This window comes from Hyla sarda, chromosome 2 (assembly GCF_029499605.1).
Source record: "Hyla sarda isolate aHylSar1 chromosome 2, aHylSar1.hap1, whole genome shotgun sequence".
Classification (NCBI taxonomy): domain Eukaryota; kingdom Metazoa; phylum Chordata; class Amphibia; order Anura; family Hylidae; genus Hyla; species Hyla sarda.
Genome location: NC_079190.1, coordinates 202013847 through 202034885, shown reverse-complemented (window position 1 = coordinate 202034885; position 21039 = coordinate 202013847). Strand labels below are relative to the sequence as shown.

Here is a 21039-nt window from a genome sequence, read left to right as displayed (position 1 = left end):
TTAATGGTACTACCTTGCACTTGTCACACCGAATGTATATGCTGGTCTGGAGGTAAGCAGTGATGCTGTATGTGTCTTCACATACACACTTACATTTATTGGACTGCGTGTGCTGCACCAAGTCCCATGAATGTGTATGGTGACCTAGAGGTCAGCAGTAATCATGTCCTAAACATGAAGCAAACTCCGGACCAGTGCTTGCATCATGCAGCCATGGACCTGCCAGTAATGGTGGACATCAGTGATCGCGCTGATGTCCGCCATTAACCCCTCAGATGCCAGGCATTTGAATGGATGATCAGATCGCCCACTGCATTGCCACGGGTATCCGATCATCCAACAAGGTGGACGAAATTGAGCAGACCAGAGAAGACCACCAATATTACTGATCAGTGCTATGCCCTATGCATAGCACTGAACAGTATTAGCAATCTAATGATTGCCTTAAATAGTCCCCAATAGGGACATGAAAAGCATAAAAAAAATTAGTACAAATTTTTAAAGAAATTTGAAAAAGCCCCTCCCCCAATAAAATGTTAAACTGCAATTTCTCCCATTTAACCCTAAAAAGTATAAAAAAAATATATATATATATATATATAAACATACCGTATTTATCGGGGTATACCACGCAACGGCCTATAACACGTACCCTCATTTTACCAAGGATATTTGGGTAAAAAAAGTTTTTTTACCCAAATATCCTTGGTAAAACGAGGGTGCATGTGTGTGCATGTGTATTAGGGATCGACCGATTATCGGTATGGGCGATATTATCGGCCGATAATCACGATTTTGGGCATTATCGGTATTGGCAATTACCTTGCCGATAAGCCGATAATGCCCCGCCCCCGCACCGCCCCCACCACACCGTGACCGCCACCCCCTGACCCGCCGCACCGCACCCCCGACCCACCGCACCGCTTCCCCGACCCACCGCACCGCCCCCCCGACCCACCGCACCGCGTCGCACCCCCCACCGTGATGCTGGGCGGTATACCGGTATGAATTTTTGCCCATACCGCTATACCGGTCGGGCCCCTCCCCCACCCTCCGAGTCAATAAAAAAATTAAACTTACCCATAATGGGGGTGGTCCGGGCCATCCATCCTTCCTTCCTGTAGTGTCCGGGGGCGTTCCGGGTGAAGAGTGAACCGGTCCGGGCTGTCCTTCTTCTCCGGCGGTCATCTTCTCCACTCCGGGCAGGCTCCGGCCTAGTACACTGCATAGACGCCGCTGCGCCGTGACGTCAGGTGCGTCGCTGCGCACGGGCATCACTGCGCAGCGGCGTCTATGCAGCGTACTAGGCCGGAGCCTGCCCGGAGTGGAGAAGATGACCGCCGGAGAAGAAGGACAGCCCGGACCGGTTCACTCTTCACCCGGAACGCCCCCCGGACACTACAGGAAGGAAGGATGGATGGCCCGGACCACCCAGACAGGTAGGAGAGAGAAGCAGGTGGTGGCGGCGGCCTATGGCCCCGCAAAAGCCACTGCAGATCATTGATTTAAAGCGCCCGCTTTAAATCAATGATCTGCAGCGGTGTCGCAGGGGGTTAAATAGCCGATAACTTCTACCAGAATATCGGTATAAGTTATCGGCTATCGGCCCTAACCTGCAACGATTATCGGTAACGGTATCGGCCCTAAAAAACTGATATCGGTCGATCCCTAATGTGTATACCCCGATACACTGTTTCTGACCCCGCAGAAGCCCCCAAGAAAGGCAGGGCCCTGCTGCAGCCACTTCTCTCCCCCTGGCTATCGGCGCCGCTGCCCCATTGCTGGGCTGCCCCATTGCCTCCCCCATCCCCGGTTTTATAATAACCTGTTGCCGGGTCGGGTCCGCGCTGCTTCTGGCTCCGGTGTGGCGTCTCCTGTGTCATTGCTATGCGCTGCGAGGCGCAATGACGAGTGACGTCTTCAACGCACATAGCAACAACGCAGGGGACGCCACACCGGAGCCAGAAGTAGCGCGGACCCGACCCCGGCAACAGGGCAGAGAATCGGGCAGCGACGGCAGGTCTCTGGACCTGCAAAAGCCGCTGCAGTTCATTGATTTAAAGCGCCCGCATTAAATCATTGAACTGCAGCAGCATATCAGCGTATAACACACAGATAGACTTTAGGCAAAAAAATTTTGATTCTGTACGGTGAACGGCGTAAACTTATATAAAATAAAAGTCCAAATGTGCTGCTTTTTGTTCACATCACATTCCAGAAAAATTTAATAAAAAGTTATCAAAAAGTCAAAGATACGCAGAAATGGTACCAATAAAATCTACAAATCACAATTTTGTTAAAAAAAAACATTAGTTTTTTTTAAGTAGTACATGTTACAATTCGGCAGGCTGGATGTGGATCCTCTGTGTCAGCAAGGGATTGGCGTGGACCGTGTCGGTGGACCGGTTCTAAGTTGCTACTGGTATTCACCAGAGCCCGCCGCAAAGCGGGATGGTCTTGCTGCGGCGGTAGCAACCAGGTCGTATCCACCGGCAACGACTCAACCTCGCTGACTGCTGAGAAGGCGTGGGACAGGAGGACTAGGCAGAGGCAAGGTCAGACGTAGCAGAAGGTCGGGGCAGGCGGCAAGGTTCGTAGTCAAATAGGAATAGCAGAAGGTCTGGAACACAGGCTTAGGACAACACTAAACGCTTTCACTGGCACAAGGCAACAAGATCCGGAAAGGAAGTGCAGGGGAAGTGAGGTAATATACACAGGGAGCAGGTGGAAGCTAATTAGGCTGATTGGGCCAGGCACCAATCATTGGTGCACTTGCCCTTTAAATCTTAGAGAGCTGGCGCGCACGCCCTAAGGAGCGGAGCCGCGCGCGCCAGGACATGACAGCCGGGGGCCGGGACAGGTGAGTGACTTGGGATGCGATTCGCAAGCAGGCGCGTCCCGCTATGCGAATCGCATCCCCGCCGGCAGTGTCAGTGCAGCGCTCCCGGTCAGCGGGTATGACCGGGGGCTGCAGAGAGAGGAACGCCGCGAGCGCTCCGGGGAGGAGCAGGGACCCGGAGCGCTCGGCGTAACAGTACCCCCCCCTTAGGTCTCCCCCTTTTTTGTCCGGTAATTGCTTCACGTGGGACGAGGACACTGGGAGCGATTGTAGGGTTTCCTCATCAATGGCAGGCAGTTCAACAGGAGTGGGAATGGGGAGGGAGGGCAGAGGGTGAAGCTTGGCACGGGCAGAGTGTTACCAGGACGGGGGCTATGAGGAGGGAAAGCATAGTCCTGATAGGCCTTGGGGAGACCAGGTGTAGGAGGAGGCACTGAGGCTTGCCTGACGGGACTGGGAGCAGACGTGAGGCATTTCTTGCGGCAAGCAGGGCCCCAATTCTTGATCTCCCCTGTGGTCCAGTCAAGGGTGGGAGAATGATGCTGGAGCCATGGCAGACCGAGGAGGACTTCAGAGGTACAGTTGGGAAGGACGAACAATTCAATCTTTTCGTGATGGGGTCCAATGCACATTAAGAAGGGTTCTGTGCAGTAACGCACAGTACAGTCCAACTTCACTCCGTTGACCGAAGAAATGTAGAGCGGCTTGACGAGACAGGTCACCGGGATGCAGAACTTATTCACCAAAGAGTCCAGAATAAAATTCCCGGAAGCACCAGAGTCCAAGCAGGCCACGGCTGAGAAGGAGGAGTTGGCAGATGGAGAAATCCGCACGGGCACAGTGAGACGTGGAGAAGCAGACTTTGTACCAAGAGACGCCACACCCACGTGAGCTGGGTGCGTGCGTGCGTTTCCCAGACGTGGAGGACGAATAGGGCAATCCACCAAGAAATGTTCGGTACTGGCGCAGTACAGACATAAATTTTTATCCCTACGGCGAGTCCTCTCTTCATGGGTCAGGCGAGACCGATCCACTTGCATAGCCTCCTCGGTGGGAGGCACAGGGGTAATATACACAGGGAGCAGGTGGAAGCTAATTAGGCTGATTGGGCCAGGCACCAATCATTGGTGCACTGGCCCTTTAAATATTAGAGAGCTGGCACGCGCACGCCCTAAGGAGCAGAGCCGCGCACGCCAGGACATGACAGTCGGGGGCCGGGACAGGTGAGTGACTTGGGATGCGATTCGCGAGCGGGCGCGTCCCGCTATGCGAATCGCATCCCCGCCGCCAGTGTCAGTGCAGCGCTCCCGGTCAGCGGGTCTGACCGGGGCGCTGCAGAGAGAGGAACGCCGCGAGCGCTCCAGGGAGGAGCAGGGACCCGGAGCGCTCGGCGTAACAGTACAATAATAGTAAAGCATGTTAATGGGTATCATTTTAATCATATTTACCCACAGAAAAATTAAAACATGTCATGTTAACATTAACATGCACTGCATGAAAATGATACCCACCAAAAATTGCAAAAGGTGTTTTTCTTTTCAATTTCCCCACAAAAAATAAGATCTTTTGGTTGTACAGTATATTTTATGGTAGAATGAAAGGTGTTATTACAAAGTAAAATTGGTCTCGCAAAAAACAAGCCCTCATATGGGTTTGTGGATAACAAAGATAAAATTCCCCAAAAAATTTAGAAGGAAAGAAGGAAAAAAAATTAAAACGCAAAACTGGCTGGCTCCACAGGAAGTACAGGGTGGGACATTTATGTGGATACACCTTAATAAAATGGGAATTGTTGGTGATATTAACTTCTTGTTTGTGGCACATTAGTATATGTGAGGGGGAAACTTTTCATGGCGACCATGGCGGCCATTTTGAAGTCGGCCATTTTGAATCCAACTTTTGTTTTTTCAATAGGAAGAGGGTCATGTGACACATCAAACTTATTGGGAACTTCACAAGAAAAACAATGATATGCTTGTGCTTTAACGTAACTTTATTCTTTCATGAGTTATTTACAGGTTTTTGACCACTTATAAAATGCGTTCAATGTGCTGCCCATTGTGTTTTGATTGTCAATGCAACCCTCTTCTCACACTTTTCACACACTGATAGCAACACCGCAGGAGAAATGCTAGCACAGGTTTCTAGTATCCGTAGTTTCAGGTGCTGCAGAATGGGCAAAACAAAAATTGAAACAGAACCCTCAGTTTACGCAGAAGATTTTGCTCAGTGATGACGTTTTGTTTGTTAACTTCATCATTCTGTTTAAACTGAGGGTCCTGTTCCAATTTTTGTTTTGCCCATTCTGCAGCACCTGAAACGACGGATACTGGAAGCCTGTGCTAGCATTTCTCCTGTGGTGTTGCTATCAGTGTGTGAACAGTGGGAGAAGAGGGTTGCATTGGCAATCCAACACAATAAGTACTGGAAGGATTAAGATTTTTTTAATAGAAGTAATTTACAAACCTGTTTAACTTTATGGCACCAGTTGATTTAATTTTTTTTTTCTTTTTTACCAGCGTACCCCTTTAAGTCCCAAATGAATTGTGTCCTTAAGGGGTTAATATCATTTATTTGGCAAATGTTGCTGTTTTATTTAGAACCTATAACCTCATCACAGAAGTGTACCACAAATAGTTCTGGAGTGTACAAAGGGAACCTACTATGACTGTCTGTTACCACTTTAAAGGGGTACTCCGCCCCTAGACATCTTATCCCCTATCCAAAGGAGAGGGGATAAGATGTCAGATCACCGGGGTCCCGCTCTGTGTGTAATGACGGGCGATACAGGGGCCGGAGCAGCGTGACGTCATGGCTCCGCCCCTCATGACATCACGCCCCGTCCCCTTAAGGCAAGTCTATGACAGGGGGCGTGACGACCACCACGCCCCCTCCCATAGACTTGTATTGATGGGGGCAGGCCGTGACGTCACGAGTAGCGGAGCCGTGACATAACGATGCTCCGGCCCCTGTATTGCCCGTCATTACTCACAGAGCGAACTCGCTCTGCGCAGTAATGATAGCGGGGTGCCGCAGCGGCGATCCCCAGGGTCCCCAGCAGCGGGACCCAGGCCATCTGACATGTTATCCCCTATCCTTTGGATAGGGGATAAGATGTCTAGGGGCGGAGTACCCCTTTAAGGTCAACAACTAATTCCTCCATACATATCTCATGGATGTGCACCCATTTCTGTATGATAGAGAGCCTACAACTGCTGTCCAAGCAGCACAGTTTAAAGATTTCCTTGCTGCTAACTAAAAGTCAAACACCAAAAGTGGCACATTTCTTTAGAAGTCACTGAGCTGTTGCATATTGTTCCATGATGGCTGAGAATGTTGCTTTGAGGGAAACTTTACGAGGATCTGGAATAATATGTTGTACAATGGAATCAATGCACTATATAAAAACACTGATGCATTTTGGATAGAAGTCAGAGCATGAGGAGGCTTGGCATTTTCGATGCAACACATTGAGTCATGTAAGGTCTGCTTGTCACAAAAAAGGAGGGATAGTCACTATTGTCTGTGACTATAACAGGAAATTTAAGGCACCACAAGTAGTTGGCATACAGCAGAATGCTTTTATAACATCCCTTAACATATAGCTGCTGTATGCCATACAGCAAAATCCATTTTCAACATCTGTCAATGTATATGTCTATCTTTTGCATCATAAACATATACATAAACATAGCCTTATATTTTATTGTCATTGTGTGCTAGATCATTGCCCTGGGTATAGAAACTCTTTAGGTTTTAACTTTGAACAGCTGTTTTATGTAGGGTTTCTTTTCTCTCTTTTGTCCCATTTGATAAGACTTGAGCATTCTTTTAAATAGAAGATTTGCCCAGTCCCTGAATATTGTGCACGGTTTGACTTACAGCATAAATATAGAATTCATGGCGCAAAGAAGAATACTTTCATCAAATATTAGATAATCCGCCTAAGTGATGCTAAAGAACCTTAAGACTAAAAGAGGTTAACAAGTGGGAACTATGTAAATTTCTATTTTCAGTCAACACTTGTACAAGGTCAACGCTCATTACATTCTGTGCTAATGTAGCAGAGCTTATGCATTAGAATATAACCAAATATCTTGTGACATTCTGTAGATATTTTATAAAGTGAGCAGTGTCAGATGAAAGAAAACTTTACTGCATTAATAAGCTTAGTGTACCCTCTAAGCATTAGTTGGTGACCATTTTCATTATCATTCTTTCCCATAATGAAAATAAAATATTTTGTTGCGGTCATATGTCAGTCTTGTACACATAGATAAAAATGTAAACATGTTACACTTATCAAGTATGGATACATTCTAGCAGATGTAATGCAGATTGTTAAAATTCCAAAATGTGCGTCTGATTAAAATCTTGCTTCAGGCTTGCCAGCAGGGTGTTTGTCCATTACCACTTCTACCTTCACTATCCTTCGTCTATTGCACATGAGATTCAGAAATGTCACAGCATACATTATTTTAATCTGTTTCATTGCCGACTGCAGGACTCCCTGTGAATTTAGTATTAGTGTTAAGTCATTTTTATCTGAAACCAACAAAGGTCTTTTTCATGCTATGTGCCCTGATACAGGAGTACTGTGCTATAAATTGAGAAACCTTCCAGGTCGGAGACTATACACTAATTTAAAAAGATGACTAGGGAGTAAGTCTTAATTAAGCTTCCAAATTACTTTAGCCTTTTTAATTCAATACATTCAATTGGAATAAGGCATATTGTTTAATTTTTAGAATATAATGAACAGGAATAAAGCTCACTGAGAAGCTTGATGGTCTGGAGAATAAAGAATCCTAAATGCATAGTTACCTTTCTATACAATGTTTACGTCCTCTTGGGCTATGCTCAGACATTTGTCAGACAACAAATCTGATTTTGCATGTAACAGATGTAACAATCTCACATGACATACATATTTTTGTATATTTTTGTTTTACTCATTGGTTTACTTGTACATAACAGTTGAATACAAATGGCTTATAACCTCCATGTACATAATTTCCACACTTCAAGTGGACTCAACATATTCATAGCTGAGTCTAGTGAAACTTGAAGTCTAAAGAGAAGATCCTCAAAAGATGTCTGGGTCCCTTTTCTAGACTAGTGAGAATGTTTGCTTACAAAGTTGGCATTAGGAGGTGGGAATCCTGGATCACTTCGATGGACTGGAGTTTTATGGGTGAAAAGGGTGAGCAGGGTGTGCCTTGTTTAAACAGCTTTTTAGGAGTAAAATGTGGGTTTCAAAAAGGAGTTTCCCTGCCCTGTGTTAGTAAAGTGCTAAATAATATATGAAGTATCACTGTCATTTGTAAAATCGTTTGACATGTTACAAAAGTTTGGATCAAACTAAGTTTCAGCCCTGAGACCCATTGTGTTCACAAGCTACAGCTGGGTGAAGTGTGCAGTAGTGTACTCGTCACTCCCCGTCTTTCACTCAAACTTGAAGCTAAGCTGGGATTGGTCTTCTTAATACAGTCTTTAGTTAAGTTATATCAGCAAATATAGTAGAGCAGCAGATTTTATACTGTGTATTTGATGCTGTGCATATCAAAATAAAAAACCAGTGTGAACATACCCTAAAAAAGTATGTGTTCCCAAGAAGGATAGCACTCCCAAGGAAAAAGATGTATACAGGTGCAAGCTGGTCGGGCCTGGGTCAGGGGCCTCCACAGATCATCGGATTAGATGAAAGCGTGTCAGACTTTATTCATCAGTTGCCACAACGTTTCAACCGTCTCACACGGTCTTTGTCAAGCTCGACTTGACATAGACCGTGTGAGACGGTTGAAACGTCGTGGCGTCTGATGAATAAAGCCTGACACGCTTTCATCTAATCCGGTGTGCTGCTGTTATGTTGAATTGGCTAAAAAAGTATATATATATATATATATATATATATATATATATATATGTTTAAGAACAAGTTAACTGATTTGTCCTAGTACAGAGGGTGGAAGGGAAAAAGATATGATAGTATATGGTCCACAAATTCAAAGTGCTGCTTTATTCACACAAATACCTGTAGGACTTCAATATGCGCTGTGGTTTGTGTTTTTTTTTTAACTTTTTTTTATTTTACCTTAAAAAATAGCGCTTTTGCATCCCCAACAGACCATTTTAAATGGAAACTCTAAATTATACAGAGCTGCGGTTCATGATAGATAGGTGGTAGGGGGATAAAATTATCCATTTCTTTAGTATTGCTGATCGCTTTTTGTAAAGTTATAAAAGTGTTTTTTTTTGTTAGCAGTAGCAGATAAAGAGTTAAAGCGGTGGCGTTGAGCTGTAGCTAAATTGCGTACCCCTCGCATGCTCTTCTACAAACATATCCAGCATGAATGTCGTAGCTCTATTATAAAGAAAATATTTTACACTAGTGTGAACACAGCCTTACAATCATTTTGTATTGCAGTTTAGTTTTAGTTCTCCAAAGATCATATAATTCTCTATCTTCTACTATTGTTCCTTTGGACCTTGGATTTAAGACCACAGAGTTCTCTATCTTTCACTGTGTCTCTAAAATGACCTTGGATAAAAGACACTTTTACTAAAACAGTTTGAATTTAAAACATACAGCAGCCTCAAATTTTTTTACCAAGCCTTAAAAAGCTGAAGCTAGACTGAGACAGTTTTGTAAATAGACTTTTATTTTATTATGAAATGTATGAGCAATCTTCAAATTATTCTATGGTGGGAAGAATCCGCTCCAAGTTTTGCTCAGAAATTCAAATTGCATTAAAGGAAAAAATTATTAGTGAGTTATAAAATAATACATGGATAATGTATCACTGGCCAAAATGTCTCTCTGGAAGACTGGTAAAAGTTGACATTTCTACTATTCTGCATTTTTTCTTCATGCCAACAATGTATCCAAGTGCAGGTAACAGAATCAGCATGGAAGGTAAAACTTTTTGCAAAGCAGGAGTCATTGCCTTGTGTTAAAGGGGTTATCCACCATAAGGCGATTTTAATATGTACCTGGCAGACAGTAATGGAAATGCTTAGGAAGGATCTGTGCTTGTCTTGGGGCTAAATTGCTATGTCATGAGATTACCATAATACTGTGGCTAGCTTTTTATGAACTGGTATTTCCTGTTTGAGTTTTCTTATTTTGCCTACAAATCCCATAATTCCATCTTCCTCCCTCCCACACATCAGCCACCCCACCAATTGAAACATAAATGAGCTGCATCCATTCAAAGACCTGTGGTTTTCAATCAGGGGGGCTACAGCTGTTGCATTAGTTACAGATTGATCTCTCTCCCACCAAGCGATCGCTCCACCCATTGAAGCAGACAGGTTCCCTGTCATCAGCTGATTAGTGAGGTCAGGTCTCAGCCGCATTGCAACCTGGGAAAAATTTGAAACAGCAGTCATTTTGTATGCTGTTAAAAATAAATATTGGAGTGAAAATCACATAAGAATTGTGAGAAAACCATCACACACAGGTACAGACACTATATTATGAACTAAACAAACTTTACAGCCCCTGTAGCATGGTCAAATAAAAAAAATCCTGGAATACCCCTTTAAAGAGAGAATATGGCTTAGGGGTTACAACGGGGATTGAGCTTTGTTCTCAGTTGCACTGTTCTAAGGTATATAACTCAACAAGGCTAGTAATTGAAATGTTATAAGTTCTTCACACTCGGTCTCTGTACTCTTAGTGAACATAGGGAGGAACTACACCAATCACTGGGGCTCTTAGGCTGAGATTCTCCAACAATACTTCTCAGTCCTGCAGAATCTGTTCATATTCAGCAGCTATACAACACACACAACATCAAACTTGTCAGGTAATGTGTCCATTCAATCAGGAACTGGTCTCCTCCTTCAAACATAAGAAATGCTTACACAGCAACTCCCATGTCAACATCACTACAACATGGTGTTAAGGGCAGCACCTCTCTGCCACCATGTTGCCCATAACTGCCAACCCGCACACCAGCATAGTAGACTGCTTGGAGGAGAACAGTTGAGATATCATTAGAGAGGAGCTGGCCCGAAATGTTGCACATGAGGGCCTTGGGTAAATTAGATGATTGTTACCATTCAGTATCTTGATCAACCTGGAGTGACAGCTGGAAGAAAGTAACCGAACATAAAACAGATCCCAATAAGTCTAAACTTGCTCACCATCTTAGTGTAATCCAAAAGATACAAAGATAAGGAACTAATGAGACATACATGTAACATCATAGCAATTGTATTACTACTAAGAATAGGAGATGCAGGAAGACAAAAAGCAGTAGGGAGGAGTGATGGTGTGTGTAACACCTGCACTTCGGCCAGACATGCCGGCTGTGAGTGCTCTCTGCTTATGATCTGGAGCTCTTACTCTTAAAGGGCCAGTGCTCATTTAATCAAGTGTCTACACCTGCACCCTCTCTTTAAAAATCAGCTGCCGTGACCTTAACAGTAAGATCCAGCCATGGATCCTGTTGGGGTGCCTTTGCCAGATGTCTCGGATCTTTCTGCCATCGTGGCTCAGCAGTCGTAGCAGGTAGCCCATCAGGCGCAACATCTGAATCAATTTTCAGCCATAGTGCAACAGCTCCTTGCCACTCAGCAGCAACAACAGCAGCAGCCACCAGTTCCTGAGCCTCCTCCTGTGTCTGCAGCTTCCTCCGGGACCAAGCTTCATTTGTCCTTGCCTTCAAAGTATGACAGAGATCCCAAGCTGTGTAGAGGCTTTGTGACACAGTGTTCTATCCATCTTGAACTCATGGCATGTCTGGAAAAGCTTTGGCCTGGGCTACTCCTCTCTGGGATCATAGAGATCCGGTCTACTTGAACCTGTCAGCTTTCCTTGCAGAATTCCGCAATGCATTTGAAGAACCCGCGCGAGCCTCCTCTGCCCAGATGGCTCTACTGAACCTCTGCCAGGGGGGACTCCTCTGTTGGCAACTACGCGGTTCAGTTCTGCACTCTTACCTCAGAATTTTCTTGGAATGATGAGGCCTTGTGTGCTACCTTTAAAAAAGGACTTTCCTCTCGAATCAAGGATGCTCTTGCTGCACGCGATTCTCTGGTTAACCTAACCTAAGCCACTCGAATTGATGTGCATTTTGCCGAGAGGCAGGCGGAACTTCCTTTGGAAAAAGGACCTGCCTGAACATGGCTTTTACCTCGTCTGGCCCCCGTGTTCCACCCCTACTCTCTACTTTGCCTCTTGCCGAAGAGGCTATGGAAGTGGACCGTTTTTACTCAACGCAGCAGGAAAAATCCTGTCGACGTAATGAGAATTTGTGCCTATATTGTGCCAGTCCGGAGCACTTTCTCAAAGACTGTTCTATAAGTCCTCCGTGTCCAGGAGAATGATCTCAACTTTGACAAGTAGGAGTGGCATCCCTAGATGTTAATATTACCTCTCCTCGCTGGACCACCCCGGTTCAAGTATTTTCCTCTGCCAAGACATCTTTCATCGCTTCTGCTCTTTTGGACTCCGGTTCCGCTGGTAACTTCATTGGTGCTTCCCAGGTTCATAAAAACCATCTTCCAATGTCTCGTCTTGCTAAGCCCTTCTACATCTCTCCTTTTAATGGACAAAATATGAACTGTAAGTTGCAATTTTGCACGGAACCCCTCGTCATGCAAGTAGGAAATTAGCAAAAGGAAAAAATTGAGTTCTATGTGCTACCACATTGTACTTAGGAGCTTCTTCTTGGTCCTCCTTGGCTTCAACGTCATTCTGCACAACTTGACTGGAAATCTGGTGAAATCACTTGTTGGGGACAATATTGTCAAGATCACTGTCTTGTTCCCCCTGTGATAACTTCTGTGACTGTTAAACTCAGACATAAAGTCTTGAATTGGGGACATTCTTCCTTTCCAGTTGGTCACCTTAGAAGACGGGAGACTCAACGACAGAAGCCTGCAAGTTCCTTTACAGCCGTTGCCAATTATGGAAACCCCCTAATCTCATGTAGTGGGGAACTCTCTGAATTCCAAAGAAGAGAGGGAGACCAAAGGGGGGGGGGGCTACTGTAACACCTGCGCTCCAGCCGGACACGCCGGCTGTGAGCGCTCTTTGCTTATGTCCCTGCAGCCAGCGGGGCTGGGATTCGCATCACCCGCATGTGAATCCCAGCCCGTCACTCAACTCCCTCATCTTCTGCCTCTGTGCATCCTCAGCCCCGACGCACGTGCCTCCACCTCCTAAGGAACTCTTACTCTTAAAGGGCCAGTGCTCATTTAATCAAGTGTCTACACCTGCACCCTGTCTTTAAATATCAGCTCCTCCCCTGGTTCCCTCCCGGATCTTTGGTTGTCTAATGCCATTGTGAAAGTCCTGTGTCTCTGTTACTTTGTACCTGTTCTTTGTTACCTTACCTACCCTGCACCTGTGTTACCTGCCCTGACCTACTGTCATCTTGCCACATCCTGCCAGTCTCCTTCTGTGCCACGCCACCCCACCAGCCACCTGTGTGGAAGAGTCGTGCCAGGGGTAGCGACCTGGATGCCGCCTGCCGCAGCAAGACCATCCCGCTTTGCGGCGGGCTCTGGTGAAAACCAGCAGCACCTTAGACTCCACTCCCTGGCATGGCTCACGTCATCATCCACACAGGCCCAGAGGATCCACCAACTGCCGTGACTGTAACAGTGTGTCTCTGTACTCTAACCACTTGGCCCAGGAGTTATTGAATTGAGCGATATGATGGAGTGCTGAACCAATAGATCTCTCTATCAGACAATTGAGGTGTGTAGCGTTAAGCAAGTGGTTAACCTCAGGGATGAGGGTACTCTTCCATTTAGTTGCTATGTTTGTTTTAGACACAGTAAGAAAGTGAACAATAATCACTATATCAGACAGGTAAGTAATCTAAGCATAAGTACAATAAAGCAATCTCCAGGATGGAGTAACATCATATATTGCACAGTGTTGAAAATATACTGTGCCACAGGTGTTGTATAGATACACCTTTCCACCATATGTGTAGGAGAGAGCTGACATGGTTTCTACATTGCCAACAGAGATCTGAGGAGTAAGGGTATATTTTTGACAGGTGGTAGGGAGTTGAGTACCATCTATATAGAAGCTTCCTGAAAGCTTCCAAGTAAGCTATGGGACACCTTAGAACTTAGTGAAAATGCAAACGACCATTGCTGGTTCGAGAATGATTGTTGGAGATCAGACTCCCATTTTCAAAGCAAGATAATAATTCAAGGGCATGCAGGAAGGGCTGGTGGGCCTGGGAGATGATGACCCTTAGGTTATTACGGGAATTCAAGAAATAGTTACCATTGAGGGATTTAGGGGCTGGGGGTGAGAGAATGAGTGAAGAAACATAATGACGAAGTTGCAAGGACTTATAAAAATCTGAGGAGGAGAGGTTGTAGCAAGAGTTTATCTGGTCATATGGTAGCAGTCCTGAGCTATCAGAGAGATCTACAATGGTGTAGGCTCCATTATCAATCCACTTAGTGTAGTTAAAGGCCCTGCTCCATCCTATTGTTATACACTATATATGTACATTCACATCTCACACAATTACAGTATCAAATCTTTATGTAAATTTATTGTACTGTATGCCCATTATTTCACAGAACAATTGAAGACACAAAAGTACATATAGGAAATCCATTAGTAGCATTCATTGACCCTAGCTGGAAGAATCAATACATGGATTAAGGTGACTTTGATTTCTTGCCATTGTGTTAGCTGCATACATTTTGTGTGTGTATGTTAGCTAGAGCATTAGTAGGGAATAGTTAAAATGAAAAGGGGCCACTCTTTGGCTTCAATGCACTTTTGTTTGTTGACCTGTAACATTACCATATTCAGGTATAAAATAAGTTTGTATGCAACACAAAAGCAAAAATGATAACCATACTCTGGCTGTTACACAATATCTGTTCTGTAGATGGCAGCCTTTCAATTCTTCTACAACGAGACTTCATGGTGAGATGCAGAATCTATTTTGGTTTTCTGGGGATAAAAGTGCAATGTTTATCTTAGGAAAATGCAACAACAGAATCCAGTCTAATTGTAGAAATAAATAAATGATATACAAATGTTGCACATTTTGAACTTAGAACTTCGACTTTATAATTGTCTTCAATAAAACTGCATTCCCTCTGGAGAGATTTTAGAAAACTGCATTTGTTATGGACACACAATATGCAATGCTAATGCAAAGATGAAAATAACCCATTCTTTTCAATTAGCTTTTTTTTTAGCATTGTTTGGTGAATTATAAACATGGCCTGTCTTTTATTTTCATTTGTTAAGCGCATATTTGGATATTCTTTTACATAATGAGATCCCATTGCACAGATAATACAATTGGGTGTATTCATAATTGTGCCATTTTATTGCAATTATTAATTTACAATTGTTTTGTGATGTAAAACTACAGTCATAAAATATTGCCCAAATATATGCGAACTTGAAACATGAACCTCACTACAAACAATACTGCAGTGTTAACCACTCTGAACTCTGTATAATACATGTCAATAGGTATATGCAGTGGCATAGCAAGGGTTGCCAGCACCCGGAGCAAGGAAAATAATTTCACCGTGAACCGCCCAATTAATGTAGTCAAGATCCATACAGTGTGTGAATCTGCACTTACTAGGGTGCAGATATATTACCACTGGAGTGATTTCATAATAACACTATACTGTTGTTAAATAAAAAAAACTCGAATATGTAAGAAAAAGAAACAGACAAAAAGTGCACTAATGTGCCATGATTCTGCTTGAGCAGTGGTGAAACGGTGAAAAAGAATGGTATTGCCCTCACCTGAGCGTGTTGTGTCCGAGGCACAACACTGTAATCGGCTTTGGTCCCAGGTCTCTAGGGACATGTGATCTTGAAAGGGCTGCTGGCACCTCACCGTCCCGGGAACCGGTCCTGGGCGTCTGGTCAGTAGAAGCAGGGAGTGAGAATCGAAGATCCTCAGAAAAAACGTGGTGCTCCTTTACAAGGTAATGATAACCATGGGTCTGGTGTTCGATAAAGTAATAAGTCCTTTATTCAGGCATAAGGATGCTTCCTTATGCCTGAATAAAGGACTTATTACATCAGGGACTGATTGTAACCAGGGTGCTGCGTGCAAGATCACGGGGGTCCCCAGCGGCAGGAACCCCGCAAATTAGGCATATTATAAAGATACAATAAGATGTCTTAGCACCGGAGTACCCCTTCAAAGACATTCTCTCCTTTAGTTCTCTGTCTGGCTCAGACCACTATAAGGACTTCTTCCCATCATCAGGTTGTTTTACAGGCAACCTTTTTTTCCAGCACATTCCTTACCCTTGGTATCCCAATTAATGTGTCCCTTGGTGCCCTGCATAGTAACAGTAAGTAGGTAAGTGGTTGGGGGAAGATGGGATGGGTAGAAAGATTGAGTAGGGGCAAAAAAAAGATAGGTATTGACTTAAAATAGCTTTTGACATGTCACAAAAACACGTTAAAGGTTTTTATCAGTTGGAACTCTGCTTTGAGATCCCCACAGACCACTAGATATTGGCAGGAGAAGCTTAAAGCTGTGCAATTCACTACCAAGCTAGCTGCTTGATCTGACTCAGTGCAGTAAAGGGGCTTCATTGTAAGTCTGTGTGACATGTCAAAGTTTTTTTTTAAGTGAAAGTAATGCTATAAAAGATGCACAATGGATTTGTTCAGTGCAAATCCTCACCCTGAAGTGTGAACATGCCCTACTGCACCTCAGGTTCTGCCAAAAATTATTTTGAAAATGAAAAGGGTGACCCATGTTATTCCATTAATCATTGGCATGAAAATCTCTTTCTTTACAAAGACTGTGAACACTAAAAACATGTAGGATTACTGTCTTTAGTCACCTTGCTTTAAAGAAATTTTGAATAAAATGTGAAAAAAATAAACATATGTATCTCAAAATATTACTGTCATGACAGGTAGGGAACAGTCCAGCCCTAAGCTGAACCCTGCTTCTGTTCCTACTTTCTTGGGCAACCAGTCTTAAATTGCAGGGCTCAGGGAAATGTGGGAAGGCAAACAAGCTGGGTAAAACAAAATGGGCATGTGATAGCAGGAGTATTAGGAAACAAGGCAAAGTGTTAATACCAGGAGGGCAAAACAATAAACAGGCAGGGGTCAAACCCAGAGTGTACATCAAGTTCAAATTGAAAGGCAAAAGCAAGGTCAGAGAATGGGTAAACAGTCAGGATCTTAGGAAAACTGGATAGTGGGGACATTGGTAAAGGCTCTGGAAAGCCCAATCATGAACAGCTAAGCAAAACAGATGCCAAAATATCCCACCATTAGGGGGTGGGAGTATGGGTGCTGCTGTTGACTGGCCTGAAGCTCCCATATCCTGACTAGCTACAGGGGCCTTCAACGTGCACCACTCAGAGCCAGTCATTTCTGGTGGTGGCCTACTGGGATTGGATTCAGTGTGTCTGGCAAGTACCAATAAAAACTACAGTTTGGCCTGCAAAAAACAAGTCTTCCAAATATAGCATGCCCTTTATACTACATGGTGAAAAAACAATGGTGAAAATGCATTTTTTTTTTCATTCCATCTTACATTGTGTTAAAAGCTACATTAAAAAAGTACAAATATATAATTAAAAAAAATAGGGGTCTTTGAAGGGTAGGTTAAGAGCTATACTGTTTCATAAATAATTATTAAAATTAATCTTTCACTAAAAAGGCTGTATGGGTATTACTTTATCCAGATTATCTTTGTGGAGTTGAGAATGATTGTTTATGTCTGTAAAGGGTGTTTTGTTAAAGTGGTATTCCAGGATTTTTTTTTATTTGACTATGCTACAGGGGCTGTAAAGTTAATGTAGTTCATGATATAGTGTCTGTACCTGTGTGTGACGGTTTTCTCACAATTCTTCTGTGATTTTCACTCCAATATTTATTTTTACCAGCATACAAGATGACTGTTGTCTCAGATTTTTCCCAGGTTGCAATGCGGCTGAGACTTGACTCACTATTCAGCTGATGACAGGGAGCCTGTCTGCTTCAATGGGTGGAGAGATCGCTTGGTGGGAGAGTGATCAATCTGCAACTAATGCAACAGCTGTAGGCACCCTGATTGAAAACCACAGGTTTTTGAATGGATGCAGCTCATTTATGTTTCAATTGGTGGGGTGCCTGATGTGTGGGAGGAAGGAAGAAGGAATTGTGGGATTTTTAGTAAAAAAAAAAAGAAAAGTCAAACAGGAAATATCAGTTTAAAAACAGCTAGCCACAGTGTTAATCTCACAACATAGCCATTTAGCCCCAAGACAAGCGCAGATCCTTCCTAAGCATGTCCATTACTGTCTGCCAGGTACGTACTAAAATTCCCTTATGGTGGATAACCCCTTTAAGCATTCTTCTATAACAAATAATGCAATTATATAGATGTTGTAATTGCAATGTGTTTGTTTAGTTTTTTTCACCCTTTATAACTATTAAAACATCAAGAGCTTCCAAATTCTTTTCTTCCTGTTGGACATTAATTTGACAGTAACTAATAGTAATTGTTGTCAACAAGACATATCAGGAGTATCTATTTATGCATTCTACATGATCTTTTTACAAATTCTATTTTAATAAGGTAACCGAGGGAAAGCAGGTGCTGGAGAAATGTTTGAAACTCTCAAGAAAGCTGCGAAAAGAGATGAGCAATTTGACTGAATGGTTGGCCACAATAGACGCTGAAGTAACTAAGAGATCATCTGAGGAGGGTATGCCAACTAACTTAGAGGAAGAGATTGCCTGGAGCAAGGTGAGTGTGATAGACATGACAACTGGCAATGAAGCACTGTAAATTAACTGTGAATTTGCAAAGATATGAATCTGTGAAAGAAAAATATAAGAAACAATGATCTTAAAAAAGAAAGATAATAGATAGATAGATAGATAGATAGATAGATAGATAGATAGTGGTTTGTCTGGAGGCCAGTGCTGGTGGCTTAGTATTGGTATTAAATTAATTACATATGAAAGTTCCTTAGAACCTCTTGTACTGAGTGACCAGCATGGGTGAGACTTTACTGTCAACATTGCTTTGAAATATTGGTTCAGTCTACACCTACAGGGTCTTTGAGTGTTCCAGCTTTGACAGCTTAATAAAACAATAAAAAAAATAAAAAACAACAACCGGATATGCCCCTCACACAAAGCCTGTGAACCTTAGGTGGCCAACTGTGACTTAGATACATAGTCAATGAAAACACAGACATACACAGATTTTTAAATGAATTGGGATACAAAGGGCAAACAAGACTTCTCTTCTGCCTAGAGCTATACAGACAATTAACCCTTCCTTCAACCCTTGCTTTGATAATGTATTCACTAGCTTTATTTCTCCTCCATAGAAAGCTTAACCAAACATAAAAGAATGTGGCACAATACAGTCAGTCTTCAACGAGTAGGGAGAAATATGTACAAATGTGTTATCATCCCCCCCATCCAGATTAACATGTTTTAGCTGTTATCATACTAATTTATGAGACCACGTTGGGCATTTTTTTTTTTAAACAAAACTGTCTAGAAGTAAAGCTTTCTTTGCTGCCCAGATCTATTAAGAGCACTGATGGCAATAAAGGTTGCATTGTGCTTGGTTACAAAGGCCATACAGACATTTTGTCCATCAGTAAGACCAGACCAGAAATTGAAGAACAGTGTTCAAATGCTTCCATAACAGGCATAATATTTACATGAAGCAGCATGCTTGACCGACACTTCATACAAGCTCCTCCTTGGGGAGGTTAGCGTCTATGTGGACACATTCCTTCTAGTAAACCAGAGATTCCAAAATATATATAGTGGGGAAAATATTTTGATGTAGAGTACAGTGAGAAACAGAAATACTAAGTACTTTCAAGTACCTTATAAAACCTTATAAAAAACAAAGGCAAGTAGAAATCATTGTGCCTAAAACACAGCAAGATGCAGCAGATTCTGACTAGTTTTTTTTCACTTTTAAATCAACTCTAGTAGGTGATTCCCCATTGCTGTTCAATGTTTTTTTTCTCATCTTCACTTGCTTTAAATCCTGCAGGGAAGAATATATAAAACAGACACGTGATGCGGAACAAGTCATGCGGGATTCTATTCTTCCGCTTATAAATATACTTTTATTTTATTCCTTTTTTTTTTCTTCATTAATCCTTTTTCTCTTTATACTTTTTATTCTACTTTTTATTCTCACACTTTCCTTTCCCTCTAACACTGTTCACTTTACTATTGTTCCTGAAGTATTAACAAATATGTGAACGAACATTTCATCACATGTTTTGCAAATATTATACTTGTGGAACTATGATACCATTCCTGTACGGAATTTATACTGTAACCCTTATTTTATTTTATATTGCATTCATCCATTTCATGTTTGTAACATATGTTGAAATATAAAAAGCAAAAATAAACAATTGTTTAAAAAAAAAAAACATCATCCTGCCCAAATCTTTCATTAATACCAGGATCTTATGTACAAGTGTACAGGACAAATGTCACATCTGTAGGAACAAATTACATATTCTACAATTTCAATATATGGCAAACAATGTGATCATCAAAGTAAACAATAGTGAGATTTGATTTTGCTATACTCCCCCCTTTTTATTTTTATTTTTTTATTACTTGAAATGGCAGTTGCCTGTTTTAAATGATGAATATACTTTATATTGGGATCATTCATTGCCATAGAGCAGTGTTTTCCAACTAGTGTGTTTCCAGCTGTTACAAAACTACAACTCTTAGACTAGGTTCCCAAAGTGTTTTTTAGACATATTTCACATGTAAAAATGTGTTTGCAAAATTGTGCATTCACATTTTTAACATTATTGTGCTATATGTGGTCTATCGGAAAGTAGTGCAAACAATATGTAAAAATAAGACACATTTCTTACAGAAACTTATTTACATGGCTGCAAAACATGCATCTACATTTTCACATATTGTGTGCACAGACAATCACTTTCCCATAGACTTACATAGGGCATATCATTGTAAAAAATGTGGATGCAATTTGTCCATGATTTTGCTGATGCAATTTTACAGATGAAATGTGCTCTGACGGCGTTATGAGGGGCATATCTATGTAAGTAAATGTGTCTGCACACTGTTAGAGCATACTGAGGATTGGCCAGTTTCCACACACCCCTCTCCCCTGACATGTCTCCCCCCCATCATTTTAGCCACCACCTCTCATGTCCCCTGAACCTCCTCCCGCCCTCCCCACAACCTCTCA

General features: G+C 42.7%; 1 protein-coding gene across 2 annotated transcripts in view; it reads left to right on the top strand.

The window, feature by feature from the left end:
- DMD (dystrophin) overlaps positions 1-21039 on the top strand; it is a 2642350-nt gene that overhangs the window by 1068077 nt on the left and 1553234 nt on the right. For both annotated transcript variants that reach the window (XM_056556147.1, XM_056556148.1), the window contains exon 34: positions 18397-18567. In XM_056556147.1, coding sequence (XP_056412122.1) covers positions 18397-18567 — 171 coding nt within the window. The remainder of the gene's footprint in view (positions 1-18396; positions 18568-21039) is intronic.